The sequence below is a fragment of the Hippocampus zosterae genome, chromosome 6 (genome assembly GCF_025434085.1).
Source record: "Hippocampus zosterae strain Florida chromosome 6, ASM2543408v3, whole genome shotgun sequence".
In the NCBI taxonomy this organism is placed as follows: domain Eukaryota; kingdom Metazoa; phylum Chordata; class Actinopteri; order Syngnathiformes; family Syngnathidae; genus Hippocampus; species Hippocampus zosterae.
This window is the reverse complement of record NC_067456.1, coordinates 23,444,527-23,467,596: the sequence shown is the minus strand read 5'-3', so window position 1 is coordinate 23,467,596 and position 23,070 is coordinate 23,444,527. Positions and strand designations below refer to the sequence as shown.

At 41.6% G+C, this 23,070-nt stretch overlaps 2 protein-coding genes across 38 annotated transcripts in view; one reads left to right on the top strand and one right to left on the bottom strand.

The window, feature by feature from the left end:
- Positions 1-214: 214 nt before the first annotated feature.
- mrpl41 (mitochondrial ribosomal protein L41) lies at positions 215-1,698 on the bottom strand. Its single transcript, XM_052068392.1, has 2 exons — positions 1,597-1,698; positions 215-821 (listed from the first exon to the last, which is right to left on the bottom strand). The coding sequence occupies exon 2, from the start codon at positions 786-788 to the stop codon at positions 381-383; it is 408 nt and encodes a 135-aa protein (XP_051924352.1). The 5' UTR covers positions 789-821; positions 1,597-1,698; the 3' UTR covers positions 215-380.
- A 60-nt stretch (positions 1,699-1,758) lies between these two features.
- The window catches only part of pnpla7b (patatin-like phospholipase domain containing 7b), a 72,262-nt gene continuing 50,950 nt past the window's right edge, over positions 1,759-23,070 (top strand). For 16 of the 37 annotated variants that reach the window (XM_052068153.1, XM_052068163.1, XM_052068174.1 and 13 more), the window contains exons 1-18: positions 1,764-2,014; positions 3,840-3,918; positions 5,508-5,582; positions 5,924-6,011; positions 8,343-8,422; positions 8,899-8,990; positions 10,608-10,748; positions 12,005-12,164; positions 12,265-12,345; positions 13,624-13,752; positions 13,854-13,934; positions 17,033-17,153; positions 17,232-17,309; positions 17,642-17,718; positions 18,239-18,388; positions 20,189-20,266; positions 20,395-20,600; positions 20,707-20,838. In XM_052068153.1, the coding sequence (XP_051924113.1) occupies positions 3,877-3,918; positions 5,508-5,582; positions 5,924-6,011; positions 8,343-8,422; positions 8,899-8,990; positions 10,608-10,748; positions 12,005-12,164; positions 12,265-12,345; positions 13,624-13,752; positions 13,854-13,934; positions 17,033-17,153; positions 17,232-17,309; positions 17,642-17,718; positions 18,239-18,388; positions 20,189-20,266; positions 20,395-20,600; positions 20,707-20,838 (1,811 nt within the window). In that variant the 5' untranslated portion in view covers positions 1,764-2,014; positions 3,840-3,876. Of the gene's footprint in view, positions 2,015-3,839; positions 3,919-5,507; positions 5,583-5,923; positions 6,012-6,610; positions 6,637-8,342; positions 8,423-8,898; positions 8,991-10,607; positions 10,749-12,004; positions 12,165-12,264; positions 12,346-13,623; positions 13,753-13,853; positions 13,935-17,032; positions 17,154-17,231; positions 17,310-17,641; positions 17,719-18,238; positions 18,389-20,188; positions 20,267-20,394; positions 20,601-20,706; positions 20,839-23,070 lie in introns of those variants that run through there. The other 21 variants (XM_052068165.1, XM_052068154.1, XM_052068179.1 and 18 more) reach the window with 9 other exon arrangements.

Here is a 23,070-nt window from a genome sequence, read left to right as displayed (position 1 = left end):
TGCCAATGCCATAGCCTGTAACTAACTTGCAACTCACACACGCATTTCAGAATGACATAACTCAGCAAGTTTACCAATTATTAGTGTTTTAAAATGTGTCTGATTACCTGTCAGCTGTAAACAGAGGCACACAAATGTAGTATTTGTAATTGGTGACGAAGCGCGATCAAATGCAGTAGGTTCATGACACTTAGAGTACTTACTGTACCAGACTGTTCAGTTCAGTTTTATTGTACTTGATTAGGAGAGAGAGAGCGATTATAAAAATATTACATCCAGCTTGCAACATGGTGTCACTTCAAAGGTTCTCCAGCCACTGTTGCCAGTGCACATCAAAAGTCTTCCCTTGCCAATAGATTTATCACAGATGTTAAGTTCATTTAACGCACATAGTTCTTGGGATACAATTTAAACAACTTCCCCTCCTGTGTGGATTCATATCCATATTTCTCCAGTCTCTCTTTGTCAAAAATCCCTTCATTAAAGTCTTTCTTGATCTGGGGAGCCACCACTTCAGCAAACAGGCTCTCTGCAGTCACTGGAGGCTCAGTTCCTGCTGGGCAGCGGTATGATACATAGGGTTTGAGTTTAAACCCGTCCAGAGCGGGTACCACAAACTCAGGAATCATGGCCTGTCTTGCCAGAAACTTTCTGCTGGAGAGCATCACTCCAGCTGGTCTTGCACCTCTGCCTTTATTGTGAGTCCTTGAACCTCGCTTGCTGGTGAATTCCGACATTCTATCCGCTCCTCTTGTCATGCCTCTTATCAGTGTAGACAAGACGCCCATTGTGCCACAATGGTATATTCTTTTGTAGCAAACCTAGAAAAATGGAAGAAATCAACGACTATAGGAGACAGCTTACAAGTAGTGTTTCACAAACTTTGAGTCAAGGCATCAATTTTACTTAAGAAAAATATTGTGGCACACCGACAAACAAAAAAATAGGAATACTAAATGATCTAATTTACTCGATGTGAACGTTGATGTAGGCGTAGGAAGACATGACTTATTTTGCTGTGTGAATGACAATTTATTAAAAAACATTTTACGGAGCGTTCGGCCCCTCACTCCAGGTTGCTGGCATCGACAAATTAACTCAAATATAATTTGTAATTGATAATCCACACGAGCAATTCAGTAAAATGTGATCACTTCCATCGGCCCCGATGATCTCTCACGACCACAAGTATGCAGCGAATGGACGAGATGCAAAAACAATATTCACAAAAATTCAGCTCTACTCGTAGTCCGTATAGAATAGACAGACCAGCACAGGTGTGACTGCAAAATGCATGGTCATTTAATTTATAGTCTTTTAATCATCAGAATATTTAAACTGGAAATTAAGGCCAATCTCGGACTAAAAACGATGCATGCAGACGCGGTAAACAAATGTTGGTTTGCCTTATCGTTCAAACCGCTTCTGTCTTTAGCTGGCTAGCTTGATAGGATGCCGCTTTGCAGAAATACGGGTTGTATTACTTGCTGGTCATTTACTCTAATAACGGATGACACAGTTAACAGAGTATCTAAAGATTGTATCTCAATACTCTAAGCGTTTTAATCAAAGTATAAAACATTTGACTCATCTCACCTTGAACACGGGTTTCTATGAAAATAATGTGAACGGCAGTCAAACAAGGCGTATGTCTATTGGCTGAAAGGCGACACTGTGATCCAATTAGAATCAACGATACTGGCGCAGCAGTGTTTGTCTCGGCACCATATTTAGGGAACGTGAAAAGAACCACAGCCTCCTGCACATCCACCTTAAAAATAATGCATTTCACATAATTTTGAGCAAAAACAAGTAGCCCATTGTTCATTAACAGTATTGAGAACACAAAGAAAAGTGAATGTAACTTTATTTATTTTTATTCAAGTTTGGACCATCTAAAGAGGGTCGTTTTGCAAATGTGGATTTTATTTTGATGGGTAATGCAGGATATGCCAATTGTTATCAATGTTAGTTTTAACATTGTTTAACACATGCATTCACAAAGCTGAAACGGGTACGTGAGAAAATAACTTCGGCGTCTACGCATATGTTATTATTAATTGCGGGCTGGTGTTTTAAACTTTTCTCTTTTCAAATACTTTTATGTCTGATTTTGTTGCATATCACGGGCGGAAACCACAAAGAGTAAACTGAGGTATTGGCATGCCTTGAAATTAACTGTTAACTTCAACAGGCGAAGTATTTTCGCGGATTTCTAAATACAACACTGCCCCGTTTGCGTGCAATTCATAACTGAACTGAATATTTGAATTGAGTTCTTGAAGTTATTTGTAGTACAGTATTCAAAAGTTCACAATGGGCACCCTGCAGTGTATTTGTCAGTTCAAAAGATCACAACGTGCTCTCTACTGCGTATTTGTCCGCAACCAAATCGGATTAATTTTCTTATTCACAAAAGTCCACTTTAAGTGTTAGATCTCTCGCTGTTTTTGTCCTGCTGGAAACTGGGTGACACCAGCAAGCAGGTCACCAGCTCCTGGCTGAGCCACATCAACATGCTCTTCTTGTTGGGCGGCTGAAGCTCAGGTCATAGAGCAGGCTGAACAGTGTCCGAAGGTTCAGCTGTTCTCATCTTGGCACTTGTTTTGCTCTTGCTTGTGGCCTGCAAGACCAGGACGAAAACGCAACAAAATCATGATGGTCTATGCTGTTTATTTTTATTATTATTGTTAATATAGCAAGGTCATGACACGAAAAATGAAATCATCACAATTAGGATGTTTTTTTCTCTCTTCTTTAATAAAACAATCAAATTAGTTTTGAAATGGACTTAAATACGAAAGGACTGTCCAAAACAAGTCTAAACGAACAACAGATAAGCAATGTTTGGAAATTATGTTTGCCCTTTGACCAATTTCAGAGTGGTTACAGCTCGCACAACCGTCCAGTAGAGGGTGACATTGTCTCTGGAGTAGAGTACTGTATATGGTTACTCGCAGTGGGCTGAGATAATGTTCATCTTTCGTTCGTTCATCTTCCTAACCGCTTGATCCTCACTAGGGTCGCTGGGGGTGCTGGAGCCTATCCCAGCTGTCTCCGGGCAGTAGGCGGGGGACACCCTGAATCGGTTGCCAGCCAATCGCAGGGCACAGAGGCACGAACAACCATTCGCACTCACACTCACACCTAGGGACAATTTAGAGTGTTCAATCAGCCTACCATGCATATTTTTGGAATGTGGGAGGAAACCGGAGCACCCGGAGAAAACCCACGCAGGCCCGGGGAGAACATGCAAACTCCACACAGGGAGGCCGGAGCTGGAATCGAACCCGGCACCTCTGCACTGTGAAGCCGACGTGCTAACCACTGGACTACCGGGCCGCCCCGCTGAGATAATGGTTGACCTATTTTTTCCTTAGGAAATGTGATCTTTAGCGCACATTGGATTGTTTGCCTGACTTAAAATGATCCTGATATTTATAATGCTTCTTTCGCTTACAACCCCCCCCCCCCCCCCATACATACATACAATCAAGTTGTCAAGTCAAGCACAACTTTATTGTCAAATGTGCTGTATGCGCAACATACAGCACAGATGAAATTTCTTCCCTCTCAACAGACAACGGAAAACAAGAGGAGCCGCTGCGGGTGCCCGCGCCGCCATCAAAAGAACAGTTAACATAAAATGACAAAATAATACAACACAACACATAAGACACAGACAGTTGTGCAATCTTAACCACTTTCCCTGCATACACTTTGTTGTTTGGAGCAGTTATCGATGAAAGAGGAACGAATCAAAGTGTCCTTTTCACCAGTGGATCAAAGATCAAATATTAATTCAACATCCTGATATTTCCCAATTATATCACGCCTAGGTGTTGCATTGTGCTGTTGTCTAAACTTCAATCAAACATGGAAAACAACAATAAAGACGAGACTTGCAGTTTAAATATGGTAGGTCCGTCAGCGCCCTGTTGATTTCTTGTCATTGTCTTCACTGTCTTTGTGATGAATTGTGTTGCAAAGTTCTGATCACATCTATCTGTAAATACACAGCCAGTGCCCTCCTTTCACATGTCAAATTCATATTTCAAGATTATGTTACTTCATGGCTGTTTAATAAGATATCCTTTATTTGTCCCACACTGGGGAAATTTACAGCCTCCAGCAGCAAGAATGTGGGTAGAAAGAAGAAAGAGAAAAAAACAAACAACAAACACCGTTCAATTAAGTGCAATATAAATACAAAATGGATAAATCGCAGTGCTATTTACAATTGTTTTTCACATCACATCATTTAATTATTATTATTATTATTATTATTGTTATTATTTTTATTCAGCAGCCTGACAGCAGTCGGTAGGAACGAGCGTCGGTATCTCTCCTTACAGCGCGGGTTAACAGTCTCTGTCTGAAGGAGCTACCTAGTGCTGTCAGGGTGGGCTGGAGAGTGTGGGAGGGACTGTCCATCATAGCTTTTAGCTTAGTTAGCATCCTTCTGTTGCCCACCTCCTTCAGAGTGTCAAGGGAGTAGCCCAGGACAGAACTGGCCTTCCTGACCAGTCGCTCCAGTCTCTTTCTGTCCGGGGCTGATATGCTGCCTGACCAGCAGACAATGCCATAATGGATGGCCGAGGCCACCTCCGAGTTATAGAAAGTCTTAAGGAGCGAACCCTCAACCCCAAAAGACCTTAGTTTCCTGAGTAGGAAGAGTCGGCTCTGTCCTTTCCTAATCAGGGTGTCCATGTTTGAGGACCAGTCCAGTTTGTTGTTCAGAAGAACACCTAGTTACTTGTAGGAATGAAACTAGAAAATGTCCTTGGACATTTTGAATAGGAGTGCTGCCTCTTCAAGTCCGAACGCCTCATTCGCAAAGGCTTTATTGTCAATGAAAAGGAAACACTTTCACTCAACTAATTACAAACGACTACAAAATATAAATATATAAAATAATCGAAATTTGTGGCTTTATTTTGAAATTTGGAAAAAAAATCTCGATATATCAATAAGCCGAACGGAGTCAAGCTTTGCCATCTCTGCTAAATTGTTAGCGGTTTTCCTTTACTAAAACATTCTGAGATGTCATACTTGGTCTGAGTCTGACCAGCGCAATGCACACTAATATTAATTGTGCTTGTGTTTTTCGGGGGGTGATATTTCACTCACCCTCTTTAAACATACACTGTTTAAAGTCTGTTTAAAGTGTACATTTTCAAAAAAAAAAAACTAGACACCGAAATAAAGATGGCAAGAGTGTCAACAAAATGAGATGACAATCTCGTATTTGGTTCCTATATGTGAGAGCAATATGTCTTATAAAAAGGGAGTCATGTGGTCGCTTTTGACTCTGCTTCGCACTCATTTTCAGTACGACTTTTTTTGGTGCAGTTTTTGGGCAATTGTGTTGCCATGATAACACGCAATTCTAGGGGGGGGGGGGGAAACAACAACAATTCAACCGAGTCAGGCCAAGACACATCTTTTGATATTCATTTATGTGGATGCAGCTGTCCTACAATTTCCTCTTTTGCTTTTTGTTTCAGAACCCAGCTCGTTTTGGAAGTGAGCTCAAGGCCAGGATGCAGCAGATTATAGAGGAACGCACAGAGGCCAACATGGTAAACACTCACAGAGCGTGGTGCAAGTTTTGTTCTTGACTCACTGGACTTGTTAGAGACGTCCCTGCTCCTGTCAGTCAATCCAATACTTATTTTGCAGAAGTAAAATGCTTATCCAGCTCACCTGTTTTCTGAGTTTGGTTATGTGATGTTTTCAAGCTGAGCAGAGTTTGGTCGTTACCTGAGCAAATGCGGTGTTGAGAATAGTGGGATCTTGAAAGGCGCTTATAAATAAAATGTATTATTATTATTATTGCATAGAAAACGTTTTTGTTAAGAAAATCTGAGAGTTGACTTCCCCTTTAAATTTGAATGTCTCTTTGGAATCTGTTTACTTCTAGTGGACGGCTCTTCTCATTGGAGCTGTGACTGTTGTTTCCCTTGTGGGAGGTGTTGTGTTCCTTCTCTACAGAAGATACAGGCTGTCAAGTCAGTATACCTTGCCTCTTTTTTTGTTTCAATCAATATCAATTGAAAGCTCAATACTTGAAGACATTCACATCCATTTACCAATGTAGATCTTAGTGGAGAAATATTAGAACTATCATCTGTGATGCGTTGGGGGTTTTGACACAACGAAAAACAGCGCAAAAATTTATTGAGGCAAAGCTGTATTGCAAGCCATTCCGAATTTGGCCTGACTGTGACAATATTGGGGAGTTTGAGACAGTAGTGGCTTAAACTCGCGGCTCAAGGACCATTTTCAGCACCACAGGATGATATTTTGCTGCTCCTGACATCAAAGTTTAATGTTAGTGCAGCCCACAACTTTTTTTTTTTTTTTGTAAATCACTGATGGGCTACGATAGCTCAGGCTCACCAAAATGTAATTCTCGAGTGTCACCAAATGAAAGGAAAAGCTATCCCATCACCCAGTCCCAGTCATATGTTCCTCAAAACCTGCTGTGAAGAAAAAGTTTGATGACAAGAACAGCCAATTTCAAGAAAAATAGAAGATGTAATATTGTTTTTTTTTTTGATGAGCAGAGAGGGATCCCGACATATTTTGAGCGCACAGAGCAAGACGGCATTACTCAACTTGACACACTGAATCGTATGCAAAGTACCAGGATAAGAGAAGAGGACCGTGTCACCAATCTTAACGTTCTGAAGAGCTATTAATGCTATGAATTGTTACTCTTAATGATTGGATTAGTTGCCCCTTTTTTAAGTACTTGAAGCCCATATTTGTGGATTTCTGAATGCAGCCCAACACACACACACCACCCAGACTCTACTACGGCCACCACATAAGTTGAGGCCCCTTCTTAAGTGAGACATTTCAGGTACTTGCCACATGTATGGTTAGGTTACGTTTCTTTGAATGTAAAATTCAGATTCAAAAGAGCCCTTCTCTTGATCATCAGGGGAGTGCGAAGCAGGATGAGCTCATATGAGACATCCACAAAACCATGTGCAAACCAGTATAAAAAACAAACAAGCAAATAAATAAAAAAAATGGTGATGTATACTTTTTTCTAACAAAATATGTCACAGACATTCATTTATATCAAGATATCCTTAATTTGTCCCACACTGGGGAAATGTACAGTCTACAGCAGCAAATTTGGGGGGTAGAAAGAAGAAAAACAAAGTGTTTGCAAGCACAAAAATAAATGTACCGGTAGATAAAGAGAGGTGTGCACAGTTCAATATAAGTGCAATATAAATATAGATACTGTATATATAAGCATATATGCAACTGGTATAAGGTGGCTGTGCTATTTACAATTGTTACTGTTTTTACACGTGTAACAGTCTCTGGCTGAAGGAGCTGCCCAGTGCTGTCAGGGCGGACTGGAGGGGGTGGAAGATATATCATGGAAATAATTTGACCTTATGAATTATTCACACATAACATGTTTTACCCAAAAGGAGACATTTCATGGAAAGTTGACTTTTTTATTGCAAGCACACAAATAGTTGACACTACGCAGTGCCTGCCAATCCGTCTAAGTAAAGGTTCTTCTGATTTTGGCGGAACAGTGGGACTAATTTACATAGCACTTGGCAGTTAAAATGGGCAAAAATCTGCCATTTTCAAGCCACGGTCGGAGTCTAGCCAGTAGACGACATGGAAGCACTACCATGTCAAAGACAGCATTTAAGCAGAGCTGGAGTGTGAAAACAACTTGCCATTAGTGAACAGCGTTAGCTTTGATCACCAGAACAGTCGAACATTGTCTTGTCTTGTGTTTCCTCCTCAAGTGAAAATACAATGATTTATGATAACCATCTTTAGGGCAGCTTGTTTTTTGTATTTTTTTTTTTTGGGGGGGGGGGTTCTTCTTAATACTCCAGGCCAATTGCTTACCTCTGCCCCGGTTGTCATCGTAACAAGCATTGGCCCTGCAGTCAAGACGTATGGGCTTAGGAGTATCTTATTTGCATTAACCAGGATTGCCCCCTCACAACAGGACGAGTTCAGTTAGAGACGAAAAATGAGGGTGCCAGGTGTGCTATAAATTTGTTCAAGTCACATCAATGTTTTTGGGACACACAGGAACTGTTTCAAATTGTGAATAAAAAAAATACATAATGTCCCACTTCTTCTCAGAAGTGGCCGATGTGAGTTTTATTCCTCTTTGCATGTGAGAATACGAATGGCACACAACAGCAAGTCATTTTGTTCATGTTAAAGTTTTGGGATGTGGAATCTCATCATGTGACGCATGAGTATAGCACAAATATCTGGACCAGCGGCCGTCAGAAAACAAAACAATTGTGAAAGTCTTAACAAGGATTGCTGGTGTGTTTCAGAGGAGGAGACAGGCGTACCACATTATCGCTTTCGAAAAAGAGACAAGGTTATGTTCTACGGCCGAAAGATTATGAGAAAGGTTTGTATATTTATTTATGGATGCCTATTTCCGGACATATTCTTGTTGCTATGGAGTCACAAAGTTTTCCAAACCAAACAGTCAAGGAATGTTCTATTTGTTTCTTTTCTTTTTTTTTTTTAATGTGCTAGAAGAATTAACAATAAACCATCGTCACTTTTTTAATATGTCGATTGAGAACACCTTCTGTTCATATAACATCTCTTCCTAATAGTTGATGAGTGAAACTTTCAAAGCAACCCAAGAATGTTTGAATAATTACAGTGATCTTCTTCATCTTAAGAACTTTTTTTGAAAAGACTCAATATCAGTGACTGATCAGATTTCAACATATAAAATGTGCTGTATACATATGCTAATTATTTTTGCTATCAATCTTGTTTTTTTTAAGTCCAGACAGCTGTGTATTTATCTATTTAGTTATTTATTCATGTACAGTATTTTATTTCGTATTTTATTTATAATGGCTTATAAAGGTCCAGACATTATCCTCTCCCACCACCTCCTCCAACTCCAGTTCCCGGCAGAGGGTGCGGAAAAGGACCAAAGTCCTGTCTATAGCTCGCAAGTGAGTCACATGTTGCTTTGTTTTTGTTTTGTTTTTTTCTTTTTGAAGAAGTCACTTTATTTACAACTCAAAGAGAATATGCTAAAAAGTGATCTGATCCCCATAAATACACATGCATGAAAGGTGGATTAGATAATTGAATTTGAAGTGTTAGAAGGAAGAAGAAAACTCCTATTGGAAATTTTACAATCTATTCCAAAGAAGAGCGTCAGTAGTATGTTGAAAACGCGACATAGCCTCAAAAACCTGGCACCACCTCCTCATGCTGATCACCAGTCTAATCACAAACCTCTGGGAGATGTCATTTACCTCCTTCACAAAGGAGGTCGCAAGCAATGTTTTGTTGTTGTGTTGCTCACTCCAGCACAACCAAGCTTCACCCAAAGGTTTTACTCTGTCAGTGCAGCATAGCATTTTCCCCATCTTCTCAGAGATCCTACCAACCAACTTCCAAAAGCAAAATCTGACTGACTATAACGTTCGTCCAAATGTTCAAGGTTCACTGTAGTTGTGACCCACACACGGGCACAAAGCACATTGGGGGCATATTCTCCCGGGTGCTCAAGGCTGAAAATGTGTGCTGCTGTGCGCTTATTTTGGCTGCTCAGTCAGCACTCAACGGCAGACTCGGCTGATTCATGATGCTGTGCGGACGGGGCACCTGTCCCATATACGCTCAATGACTGCCCAATGGCTGTATATGTTACCCCACTACAATGACCGTCGAACATCAACATTATATCACATTAAATGTTGAAAAAAAGGATCAGTGCCAGTAGTTGAAGTTGCAGTTGAAGCAATACAGTCATCAAAATAGTGGGCCATGAGTTTTATTTTGTAGATTTTTGGAGGTACCGTATTTCCCGCATGATAAGACGTTTCGGAGCATAAGGCACACCTTCAATGAATGGTCTATTTCAAAATTGTTTTCAAATATAGGGTAAACCGCATTATAAGGCACAAATAATAGAAGCTACAATAGAGGCTGTGGTTGTGTTATGCATCCACTTGAGGGAGCTACACTAAAGGGAATACAATGCAATACAAAACAACTTTATTTATACAGTGTTTTCACAACCGCTGCAGCTGTAACAAAGTGCTTTGCAGAACATTTAGAATACTATGTCCAAAAAATCTGAATATTGATCCATATATAAGGCGCATCGGATTATATGGCACACTGTCGGCTTTTGAGAAAATTAAATGTTTTTTAGTGTGCCTTATAGTTCGGAAAATAGGGTATTTGATGAACCTCATCTGCAGTGTGTTGCTTAGCCAAAGGCTACCATTACTAATTTCTGCTGCTAAGGGTCCAAGTTGTTGCATTTCAATCTTTAACCCATTCAGGGACAGCGGTCACTACAGTGTACATCTAATCTCTCTAATCTCTCTAATCTCATGCTATCAGGTTACAGGTTATCATTGTTGGTGCATGAAAGGGTCTGAGTTGTTTGTCACAAATTGTTGTGTAAGGGAAATTTTTCAAAAGGATGTCGTTTCCAAACATGCAGCGTTTAAAAAAAATCTGTTATTTATTTATTTATTGTGTGTGTGTTTTGCGTATGCGTGTGGTTGTACACACGCATACCTGTCTGTCCATGCGCATAAATGTTTTAGGATTCTCCGATTTCAAAGGGAGCCCCCCTCCTTGCAGCCCAAGGAGCCCCCTCCCAGTTTGCTGGAGGCAGACTTGACAGAATTTGATGTGCAGAACTCCCACTTACCATCTGAGGTGCTGTACATGCTTAAAAATGTCAGGTAAGTAGACCAATGTTGACTCTACTTGTATCGTGCATTTCTGAACGAGTTACAAAGTATTGTAAGTCCACAATAAAACAAGAACACTTTGACAGTAGTAGAAAAATAAACGAATAAAAAATAATGAAATATACGTGGCAAACAAATGTGTTTAAACAGCAGTTAAATATTTGCTTTATTCACTCTCTTCTCATAAACAAATAATTACTGTGATCCCTCGCTATTTTGCGGTTCGTTTATCGCGGATTCGGTGCATCGTGGATTTTTACAAACATATTCATTAAAAAAATTTCTCCATATGCATGGAGTACAGTACTCTATATATTGCTCCATGTGACTCGCTGTTGTTTTGCAGCTTCTCACAGACTGTTTGCGGACTTCAATTTTTATTCCATTTTTTTTAACCTGTATTATGTTAATTGGTCGCTAATTCGCAGATTTTTGTTTATCGCAGGTGGTTTTGGTCCATATTAACCGTGATAAAAGAGGGATTACTGTACAGTAAAAACATAAATATCAAAACCTTTTTTACTTTTTGCCATGTTACAACCTCTTTCTTATCTTATTGGGATTTCGTGGGAAAGAACAACAAAAACGGTCACATAATTGTGAAGTAAAAAGAAAACATGATGTTCAATTGTCTTTCACAATGCATTCTATGTATGCATCATTTGTGCGTTTGGGGTAAGTTCTGGTCCCCTGGCAAATGCGTGTCAACATTGGAAACATATTCATTCTCAAAACCAAGTTGACGGTGATGATCGCGTCAGTCTGCAGTATTGGCTGGCACCTCTGTTCCTTTGTCTTTCAAAAGTAAAAACCTTTGATAAAATTCCACCCCAAAAAGTACCAGCACATACAGTAACTACTGAATAGAGTTAAGTAAACCCATACCATGATTAAGTTTTGCAATCTTGGTATTTTGTATGCGGGTTTTTTCAATGTCTTAATTTTTTTATGTTGCTGGTCCAATAATTTTGGGTCCTTATCCCTTATCCATCCTTATCCCTGTGCCTCATCAGGAATGTAGTATTAAACTTTGCTTTTTCTTTGTAGTTTTTAATGCCCAGATTTGAACCAATGACCACTGAACTGTGAGGCGTACGTGTAAACCAGCCAACCACTGTGACAGCCCCTCTCTCTCTGTCTGTCTATTCACATGTATATCCATACACATACTGTAGATGCATTTATGTTGTATATAATGACTACTGCATATAATCACGACAAGAAAAGTTAATGCCCATTTTCTGTAGGGTTCTTGGCCACTTTGAGAAGCCACTCTTCCTTGAGCTATGCCGTCACATGGTCCTGATCCAGCTGCACCAGGGAGAGGCTCTATTCCGCCCAGGTGATACAGATGACAGTATATATGTTGTACAAGACGGCCGCCTCGAGCTGTGCATCCGCGAGAATGTAAGACCACAGCAGAGTCGATTATTTTGTTTGCTTGGCCCATAACAGTTTTTGTGAATCAGTGTGATATGACAATATGATTTGTGTGCTTTTGCTGCAGGACGGTACAGATGCTGTGGTGAAGGAGGTTTTACAAGGAGACAGTGTCCACAGTTTGCTCAGTATCTTAGATGTTATCACTGTAAGTCTCAGTCCAGCTGTGTCTTAATTCTAAGTACTTTGCTGTATTTTAACATATAGGTACCATAATACAATCTTGTTAGTTTTGTATATTATTTAGCAGACTTTATTTCATGGATGACACCTAACGCTGCTTCACAAAGCTTGATTTGAGGCAACTGGACTGTTCTTGATTGTTGAAGGGTCCACCTCCAGGGGACACAGCCAGTCATGAACCGTTTGGGTGCAACAACACACAAAAATCCCAGTTGGGTTTGATTCGAGACTTAAGTGTCAAGGTTTGACAAATTTTTCAACACATAAAAAACATCAGAATTTCTTGTGACACTTGGCACCTGGCGAATCATGTTGACAATGCAAGTATATTTGCACAAAGCTCAATATACTTGTACTTTATGTACTTACTTTCTTTGCCCACACAATGTAAAGGAGCACGGTTACAACATTGCGGTGGTCTTTTCAAACGAAGACTCTCAAACTATTTTCTTCTGTGATCCTCATCCCTGGGAAGGCGCTGAAAACCGTTTATCACGACAACATTCTCTCGTCCTTGTTCAGGGAGCTACTTCACAACATCGCTCTTGTTTGTTAGTACAACCGCGGACAACGCAACAAGTTACCAAGCCATGTAAGACATTTTTCAATGCGTTGGGGGCTTATGATTGTTAAAAAAAAAAAGCTAGCTTCGACCCAAGGGTGAGCCGGTGATGATGTCACATAAAGCCTGGTACAGCCAATGTTTGAACTCATGGAGATTCACCATTGATACTTCATACGTACGTACCTTGTGGGATATATTGTACAATTTGGCACTGAGCAGGGCTCCCCAGCTTCACAGATTGTCTTCTCGGTTTGATTTTGAATATTGAAAGATTTTATATGAATACACATATTGTTCCACCCCTAATAGATACCAATACTCCAAACTTAAACATGTATAATTGGAGAAGCCTTTGTATTAAAGGTGAAACAAACAAACAGACCAGTGGCCTCGATTCAACCTCTGCGGATTATCATGACTCGATGACTAAGAACACTGATGCACTCCATCCAGGAGGCCGTATGGGTTTTTGAATGTACCGGTAATCATATTTGTCGTTCAACATCAAAGAGCAAAGATGGATGTTTATGTCTAGAATGTCTTCAGTGGGATATTAGCATATTGCTGTTTCATAAAAACAAGCCCAAAAACATGACAGATTTACAAATTATTCTGGATCGTTTAACTCCTATTCAAAGCATGTCTTTTACAACACAATTGTTTCATTGTCAATTTAAGGGCTACCCAGCTCCATACAAGACGGTATCTGCGAGGGCTGCTGTCCCCTCCGCTATCCTGCGACTTCCAGCGGTAGCATTTCAGTCAGTCTTTGACAAATATCCTGAAACACTGGTCCGTGTCATCCAGGTAACGAGAGCAATGTCACATGAAGTATTTCCTTGATTTACAAGCAATACATTGGCAGACTTAGGCAACAAATGTTACACATGCTCCTCGGTCATGTGCAGATCATCATGGTGCGTCTTCAAAGAGTGACCTTCCTGGCCTTACACAACTATCTCGGCCTCACCACTGAGCTCTTCAACACGGTATGTTACCCAACTGCTCACCAGACTCTTGTCACAATGATGTTATTTCATATGAGATACATATGAATATATGATATATAAATAAGCGAGTGGAGGGTTTTTGTTGTTGTTTTTTTTAGATGTTTTCATTAGTTTTGGATGACAGTCCACGTGATGATTTCTCTTTAATATTTGGCTGTCAATTTTGCATTAAGGGCTCAATATTCGTGGATAGTGTTGCTGCGCTTGAGCGGGAAAACTGGTGAATCCTGATTTTTGTGCGGGTGCAAGCCTCGATGCATTCGTTTTGGAAATTTGGTTCAGCTCTGTCGTCGTCCTGTCATGATATTCAAAGGAATCACGTCTGTTATTTTCCAATCGTAGCACCCTCATATCAATCAATTATATCAATTATACGCAACTTTTCGCTATTCACGGGCCGACCTGATTCCTATCTCCCGCGCATAGTGGGGTTCCACTGTATAGTTTTCGGTTGTAACGCCGCCTTTCACCATTTTTAACATTTTTTTTTTAGTTTTGTTGATTTGGAATGACATGTAGGACATAAACAATTTTATTACATTTTTGTGTGTGTGAAAAAAATGCTCAAGATGAGTTCTTGGTTCAGTAGTTTTGTGCCTTCCCTTACTGTTAATTGTTTTTGTCAGAGAGCCCTTTGCACTGCGAAAAAAAAAAAATCTAATATTTTGTTGTTGAACCGTGGATCATGCAATGATGAAGAGGATTGCTCGTTTGCACATATTTTGTCCATTTTTTGTCAAACATCTTGTTTGCAAGTGTGTGCCCCTCCTCCCCCGTAGCGCAGATGGAAAAATTGTGGCCCCCTCCATCATTAAAATTGCCCATCCAATGTTCTCATGCAATCTGTTCAGTCCAGTTGTTATCCATTCAAAACAATGTCCTTGTCGCAAGCGTGGTGATGGAAGACCCCAAAAAGCAGGCAAGAGGGAGGAGCAGGGTGGGCTTGACAAAATTTATTAATCAAACACTGAGAAAACCAAATCCAAAACAAGCAAAGTCCTGAAAACAACAATAATTCAAAGTACCGGTAACGGCATAAGCAAAATATATATATATATATATATATATATATATATATATATATATATATATATATATATATATATATATTCGTTAAGACCCGAAAGACCCGAAAGCTCCTAACCATGCATGGAGGGTTCCATCCCAAATCCAGCACCCTGAGACTGTACGCAAGCCGAAAGGATGGAGGCCGGGGACTAGTGAGTGTGAGAGCCACTGTCCAGGATGAAACATCCAAGCTCCATGAATACATCAAGGAGAAGGCTCCAACAGATGACTTACTCAGAGAATGTCTCAGACAATGGGGAACAGAAGATGAGGCGCTTGAAGAGGGACCATCATGGGAGGACAAGCCCCTACACGGGATTTACAACCGGACCATAACTGAAGTGGCTGATCTCAAAAAGTCCTATCTGTGGCTAGAGAGGGCTGGCCTGAAGGACAGCACAGAGGCACTCATCCTGGCTGCTCAGGAGCAGGCCTTGAGCACCAGAGCCATCGAGGCCCAGATACACCACACCAGACAAGACCCAAGGTGTAGGTTGTGCAAAGAGGCACCTGAGACAATCCAACACATAACTGCAGGGTGTAAGATGCTGGCAGGGAAAGCCTACATGGAACGCCATAACTAGGTGGCTGGCATAGTCTACCGAAACATCTGTGCGGAGTATGGACTGGAAACCCCAAGGTCAAAATGGGAAACACCTCCGAAGGTGGTGGAGAATGACAGAGCGAAGATCCTGTGGGACTGTCAGAGATTTTCTCGGACAATGTTAAAGAAACAACTCGGCACACAGGAAAATTGTCTTCAATATCGGCGGAAGCGGACCTCTGAGAGCGAACGACGGTTGTTGCTCCGCGATCACACTCGGCTCCCTCTCCACCGGTTCGAACTTTTATTGCAAAATACACGAAAGACACTGCCCCAGAGATTAGCATACTGCGCCCCCCGGTGCGGCCCCTCGGTAGTGATCTGATCTACCCGAATACACAAGTCATAGACTTTGCTGATGACTAATGTCCACCTGGGCGTGACAGCTGTTCCCAAACTGTCTTTTGGTATTCAACAACTCTTTGTTCCCAATTAGTTTATTCGCACTCTGTGATTGAATCTAGCCTTCGCCCCCCTTGCTTTGACGTGATTACTCAAGAAAAAGGCCCTCCGCCCAAACGGCCGACACCTATGCGCTGAGCATGTCCAGACATGCCCAAATTAACCCAAGCTTTAAACATGATACAATTTTGTTCGTAGATTTCTCTATCAGACTTCCAGATCCAGACTGACAAGATGGTAATGGCGAACCAACCAGATATCGTGACCACAGATAAAGGGCAGAGGAAAGCCGTTGTAGTGGATGTAGCGGTCCCAAGTGATGGAAACATCAGAAAGAAGGAACATGAGAAACTCGAGAAATACCAAGGGCTCAGAGAGGAGCTGGAGAGAGCCTGGAAGGTAAAGGTGACAGTCGTGCCTGTGGTGGTCGGAGCACTCGGGGCAGTGACCCCCAAACTAGATGAGTGGTTGCAACAGATCCCGGGAACAACATCGGACATCTCAGTCCAGAAATGTGCAGTGCTGGGAACAGCAAGGATACTGCGCAGAACCCTCAAGCTTCCTGGCCTCTGGTAGACGACCCGAGCTGAACGAGGGACGGACACCACCCGAGGGGTGAGATGAGGATTTTTTATTTTTATATATATATATATATATATATATATATATATATATATATATATATATGATAAACACAAACCAACAGAAGCAGTGTCAGAAACAGCAACAATGACCCGACACAGAGTGCTGGGAGTCCTTTTAACAGAAAACCTACTAATGACATGATGACCAACAGGAGGAGCCCTACACAGCCACCTGTTGGTCCCAAACAAATCAACCGTGACAGTCCTGGTTTAATTAAAATATTCAGTGCTATTATAGTTCATTGTTCACTTCATGATAATCATGTTATGGTACAGTACACCCCCCTCATCTCACATTTACTTTAAGTGAGAAAGGCTCACTATACAGTCCTGTTTTGACTGAAATGTACATCTTTCAGGATAGCCAAGCCATCTCCCTGGTGTCAGTGGCGAATGTCTTAGGAGAGGTTCATCCACTCAGAGGCCTCCGCAGGCAGGCTTCCCACTCAGATGAGTCAGGGGCTGAAAAAGCAGACCCAGGTCAGCGAACACAACATGCAATTTTGTTTATAGTGGGATATTTTATTTCCTAATGTGTTATTGTTGTTGTTGAAACAGAAAAGACCATCGGTTCTGAAAATTCAAGTTCAAAATATAAGAAATCTCGCTCACTCTCAACTCCAATTGCTGTTTCAGGTAACCGTGTGCCTCATTCATTCGTTTCTACAATCGTGCTTTATCCGGACCCTCACAAAATCTAATCGGTTCCTCCTTGGCCAACACCTCTTGTTGACAACTTTATCTGTGTCCACTTTACGCAATGAGAGGTCATTAAAACAATGTGGATCGAGGTTTTTCCAAATTACAGTGATTTATTCCAGGAAAACAGTGAGCAACCAACAGAAAAAGTGGCATGTCTTTTTGTCTAATTCTTTACACCTTAACACTGCAGAAAATATTTGTGCTGGAGAAGTGTAGAAGTGAAGTGTAAATTGCTTTTCTGTTACATGTGTCTGTTTGCCATGCAGGTGATATGTCAGTAGATCTCAACAGAGTTTCTGAACGGGCTAGAGTTGAGGAGGCTGGGCCCTCTAGTCCAGTAAAGGTACTGTATGTCTTCCTTCTTCTTCGTGTTTGGCAGCTTGGCTTGGCTTAATGTTTTGTTCACCAAGGTCAGATCACAACTGGCGGGCGCTAATATACTTGTTAATTAGCCAGACAAGTTGCATGCTCTGTTAGCAACAAGTGTAAAATTTTTTGCGGACCGCCATATTTCAAAGATGGTTTTGAGCTTTTGATTCATGTTAGTTGTGATGGTTTTCACCACTTAACTTTTGGGTGACTGCTGCAAGCTCAAAATGAAGATAATCAGTCACAACAGTTAATAGATTTTCATGAAAATGTGCCTTCATGAGTGTCAGGGGTGGCTTCATGGAGCCTACACAACTGACTCTGGGCGAGGGGCAGGGTGTGCCCTCGAGTGGAGGCCAGTCATTTTACATCATTCAGAGGGATGCTTTTGTCGGGCTGAGTACTCGAGAAAATTAAGGAATAATACTGACACAGTAAATACTGAAATTGGACGTCATACTTTTTCATTCATTTAGAGTGTCTGTTTTTGGCAGTCTATTTTAAAGAAGACTGTGACAATGCAGCAGACTCCTTCGGCAGTTTACCATTACAGTGACGCTGGAACAGGAAATTACCACCATAATAAAGTCAATGCCATTTTCCAAGCTGCCAAAAAGGACCTGCTGCAGGTCATCCAGCTCCAGGTAACCCACAAAGAAACCTCATCATGCTGTTTGTAATATGTCGCAAAGTGATTGACTCTCAGGATTACAAGCGGTTCGAGACACAAAATAGGTTAAAACATGTTTAAATGTAGCGGCCCGGTGGTTCGTGCGTCAAACTCACAGTACAGAGGTTTTGGGTTCGATCCCGGCTCCGGCCTTCCTGTGTGGAGTTCGCATGTTCTCCCCGTGCCTGCGTGGGTTTTCCCCGGGTACTCCAGTTTCCTCCCACATTCCAAAAACATGCATGACAGGCTGATTGAACACTCCAAATTGTCCCTAAGTGCGGGTCTGAGCGTGAATGGTTGTTCGTCTCTGTGTGCCCTGCATTTGGCTGGCAACCGGTTCAGGGTGTCCCCCCGCCTACTGCCTGACGACAGCTGGGATAGGCTCCAGCACCCTATGTGACCCTTGTGAGGAAAAAGCGGTTCAAAAAAATGGATGGATGGGTGTTATAATGCAGTCTCACTCAACAAGGCAAATGACAAAATAAATAAATAAAAATAAAATGGCTGTCATATCATATTATGGCGTTGTAGGAGGTGTCGACATCAGATCACACTTGAACAGACAAGTGTGTGTGTGTGAGCCAAACCACAAGTTCTATTTCCTCAACAAAAATATTATTCGTAAAAAAAAAAAAAAAAATTAAATACATTTGAATTGACTCATTCGTTTCCACCCAACAAAAAGCCCTCTCTGCAAGGCATCTTCACGATGTTTGTTTTGCATCCCAAAAGAACAATATCAATCGTGGTGGTGGGGCCTTGCCCCCTCCTCACATGAAGTGATGAAGTCTTCTCGGATGAGAGGTGAAACCTCTTCTAAGACAACCATAGCAGTCCAGTTGCAATTTATTCAGTGGTGTGAAAAAGAAATGACTTGTTAGAATAAGAATATTCACAAGCACACACATGAGTTCCAGCATCTCCAACTTTACTTTTCGTGGTCTTGCTGGGACTGCTGAGTATGAAATAAAATGAACAGTGAATAAATTCATGAATACGATGAAAGACAATAGATTGAGATGGTCCAGAGCAATCAGTAGTGTTCTTTTCGACAATTTTGATGATTTTATGAACATACCGTAATTTACAAGAAATCACTCCAACACCTCCATTTTTTTCAGAAGTTGAGGAATTTTAAGTGATAGTTGTAAGTTAAGCAGCAACGAATTAGAGGTAAATAATTGTCATTCCAAAATATTTTAATGTCGGTCTACCATGTCACTCATGTATTCCATTTCCACCTTCAAAATAAAATCCTCAAACAATTTTCTCACCAGCAAAGAGAACACAAAACGGTCACACAAGACAAGGCAAGCTGGCAAAATGATTGCTTCACCACAAATTCCACTGGCCCATCTGTATGAACGCTCCATTATGATAAAAGCCATTCTGATCACAGAGGAATCCTCTCTCACCCTTTTCATCAATCCTTCACTTATAAATACAAATCAATGTCAAAACGCTGAAGGAGGACGTACGTCAATCCTGGAGAGAAATTCAACCATCACAGCCAAGTAACTGCCAGGCAAACTTGGTAAAGATTCATTGATACACTGAAACAATGAGATAAATAAGTAAAGAGGATAAGAATAATCACTGCCATCTGCATCGTTAATACAGTAATAAGGTGTTTGAATTGTCCCTTTTCAGTTGTGGTTCATTGGTTCCCTTTTGAGAAAAAAAAACTCATAATAATATCTGTTAGATTTGATATGTTGAAACCTCATTTACTATCACAGTATTTATTCTAATTATGTCTCTTAAATGTTCTCAGAACCCCGGTCTGCTGGAGGGTAGGGTCACTTTTCGCCAGATCAAAGCCAATTCAGTCGTGGCCCACCAAGGAGACCAGGTTTTCACATCCAGACTGTAGTACCGAAAATAATTAATTCCCTTAAAAATAACTGTATTGTCAATTTTACAAGATACCAAAATGCAGGGAGTGGTTTTCTTATCGCTTTCCTTTCTCCTTACTAACAGGATGTGAGCGTGGCATTTGTCATCTCAGGTTTACTCCATGTTTACCAGCGGATGATTGACCGTGAGGACGAGACTCTGCTTTTTGTGACCCACCCGGGAGAGATGGTGGGACACCTTGCTGTGCTCACCGGGGAACCTCTCATCTTCACCACACGTGCTCATAAAGACTGCACATTCCTCTCCATATCAAAGGCTCACTTTTATGAGTATGGACACCACTTTCTTGCTATGTTCATAAATGGCATTATGCTCCCTGAATCTTTATGGTGCAAACAGAATACAGTATGTATTTTTTATTTTTTTGCTTTGCAGGATAATGCGCGAGGAGCCCAGAGTGGTGTTGAATGTAGCTCACACTGTAGTGAGGAGGGTGTCACCCTTCGTCAGGCAGATTGACTTTGCCTTGGACTGGATGGCTTTGGAGGCTGGCCGTGCTGTCTACAGGTACTCTTTGAAGACAGCGACGGGCGGATTACGCATTCGAATCATTTATTTAGCCTTGGTGTATGATTTTTTGTAGCTGCATGTTTCATGTTCACAAGTCTGTCTCTCTGAAGATCTGGCTGGTGTCTGTAAAATAGCTGAGAAGCACTGATTATCTGGAAATGGATAGAGGGGGCGTGTTTTTTTTTTTAACTCTTTCATGCACCCTGGAACCTGAGAACATGATAAACTGTCCACTGGATTAACCACTGTCCCTGAAAGGGTTAAATTACATCCACCACTATTTGGCTAAAGTTGAAGTAAGCCTTCTGCTATCACAATTAGCAAAATGTGTCCTTTAAGATTAAATTTTGAACATCTTAAAGTTACGGTGGCTAATAGGTACAAAACAAAATTCCAAACTGTCAAACACTTTTACAACTTTTACACTGGATGAAACAAATTTTAGAAAACAAATTAACAAGCCTCCCAAAATGTACATTTTTATTTATTTACAAAAATAAATCCCAAAAAAGGGCGAAACAAATGTATGTTTAAGAATTAACAAAAGCCAAAACACTGACAATTAAAGGTCAACTCTGAAGTAATTTTAGAAAATTCAAAACAAATTACAGTCTTCTTATGTCACAGGTAAAGTAATTAAACATACCGGTAATATATTAAATAAAACATGGGGGGGGGAAATCGCTTCTAGTTTGGCAAAGTACCGGTAATCGTTTTCCTGAAGTGAGACACTAACGAAGGTCAAACCCACAAGTGTGATATCACTTCAAGACAACAATAGATGGAAAGTTTACAGAGCCAGTCAGAAATCGATTTGGAAAGCATCGTTTCAAATTTGAGGGGATTCAAGTGTTTAAAGAGTTGGAGGAAGAGAAGGTTGTTGGCATGATGTATGTAATTTGGACTGTAAATGTACAAGCCAGATGCTCAGGATGCGGAAAATGTTCCTGAAATGACCAGAGTGGAGGCGAGACCCATTGGGATTGGAAGAACTGCAAACTATATAGCAGGGGTCTCCAACTCCGGACCTGGAGGGCTACTGTCCTGCCTGTTTTCCGGCACTCCCAGCTGCAACATACCTGACCTGATTTAGACCATCAGCTCATCAGCCAGCTCTGAAGCAGCGTTACAATGATAGTGATTATTTGAATCAGGTGTGTTGCTCCTGGGAGAGCTGCAAAACAGGCAGGACAGTAGCCCTCCAGGCCCGGAGTTGGAAACCCCTGCAACATAATGCTAGGCTAATAACCGTAGCCTATTTTTTGCAATTTAATGTTGTGCCGTGCTATTAACTGCGCACGGTTGGGATGACTTATTTTAGTTTGTTTCTAAAATGTACATTTTGGGAGGCTTTTGTTTAATTGTTTTCCGAAGTGTAAATTATATAAAAGTGTTTCATAGTTTGGTATTTTGTTTTGAACTTCCCAGGCAGGGCGGCCTGGTGGCCCAGTGGTTAGCGCGTTGACCTCACAGTGCAGAGGTCGTGGGTTCGATTCCGGCTCCGGCCTCCCTGTGTGGAGTTTGCATGTTCTCCCCGGTTTGCATGTTCTCCCCGGGCCTGCGTGGGTTTTCTCCGGGCACTCCGGTTTCCTCCCACATTCCAAAGACATGCATGGCAGGCTGTTTGAACACTCAAAATTGTCCCTAGGTGTGAGTGTGAGCGCGAATGGTTGTTCGTCTCTGTGTGCCCTGCGATTGGCTGGCAACCAGTTCAGGGTGTCCCCCGCCTACTGCCCAAACACAGCTGGGATAGGCTCCAGCACCCCCGTGACCCTAGTGAGGATAAAAGCGGTTCGGAAAATGAATGAATGAACTTCCCAGGCACCAAATAAAGTCCCTGCAAAGGTGGAGCAAACATCTTGTAAATCTGACACAGCACAATGAAGACCGTTGTTAATAAACCTGTCAAATTTGATTTTCTGTACGGGCCGTGTGTACTTAGACTTGCATGGCTTAATCTTTGAGACAAGCATATGCTACTGGCAGGATCAACCAGGTAGCCCCCGCCGTGCCGGGAGTCGAATGGGGGGGTCGGGGCGGGCTCCCCGACCCCCCGCGGGTTCGTATCTTGCGGACCGGTACTGAAAAAGGGCGGCGCGGGCGCAGGGCCCGCGCCGCGGTTGGGATGAAGATCAGCACCTCCAAATCTGAAACCATGGTCCTCAGTCGAAAAAGGGTGGAGTGCCCCCTCCGGGTCGGGGGAGGAGATCTTGCCCCAAGTGGAGGAGT

Bases quoted from the DNA above. Each gene is read 5' to 3' on its own strand.
- mrpl41 (XM_052068392.1), bottom strand. From the start codon at position 788: ATGGGCGTCTTGTCTACACTGATAAGAGGCATGACAAGAGGAGCGGAT.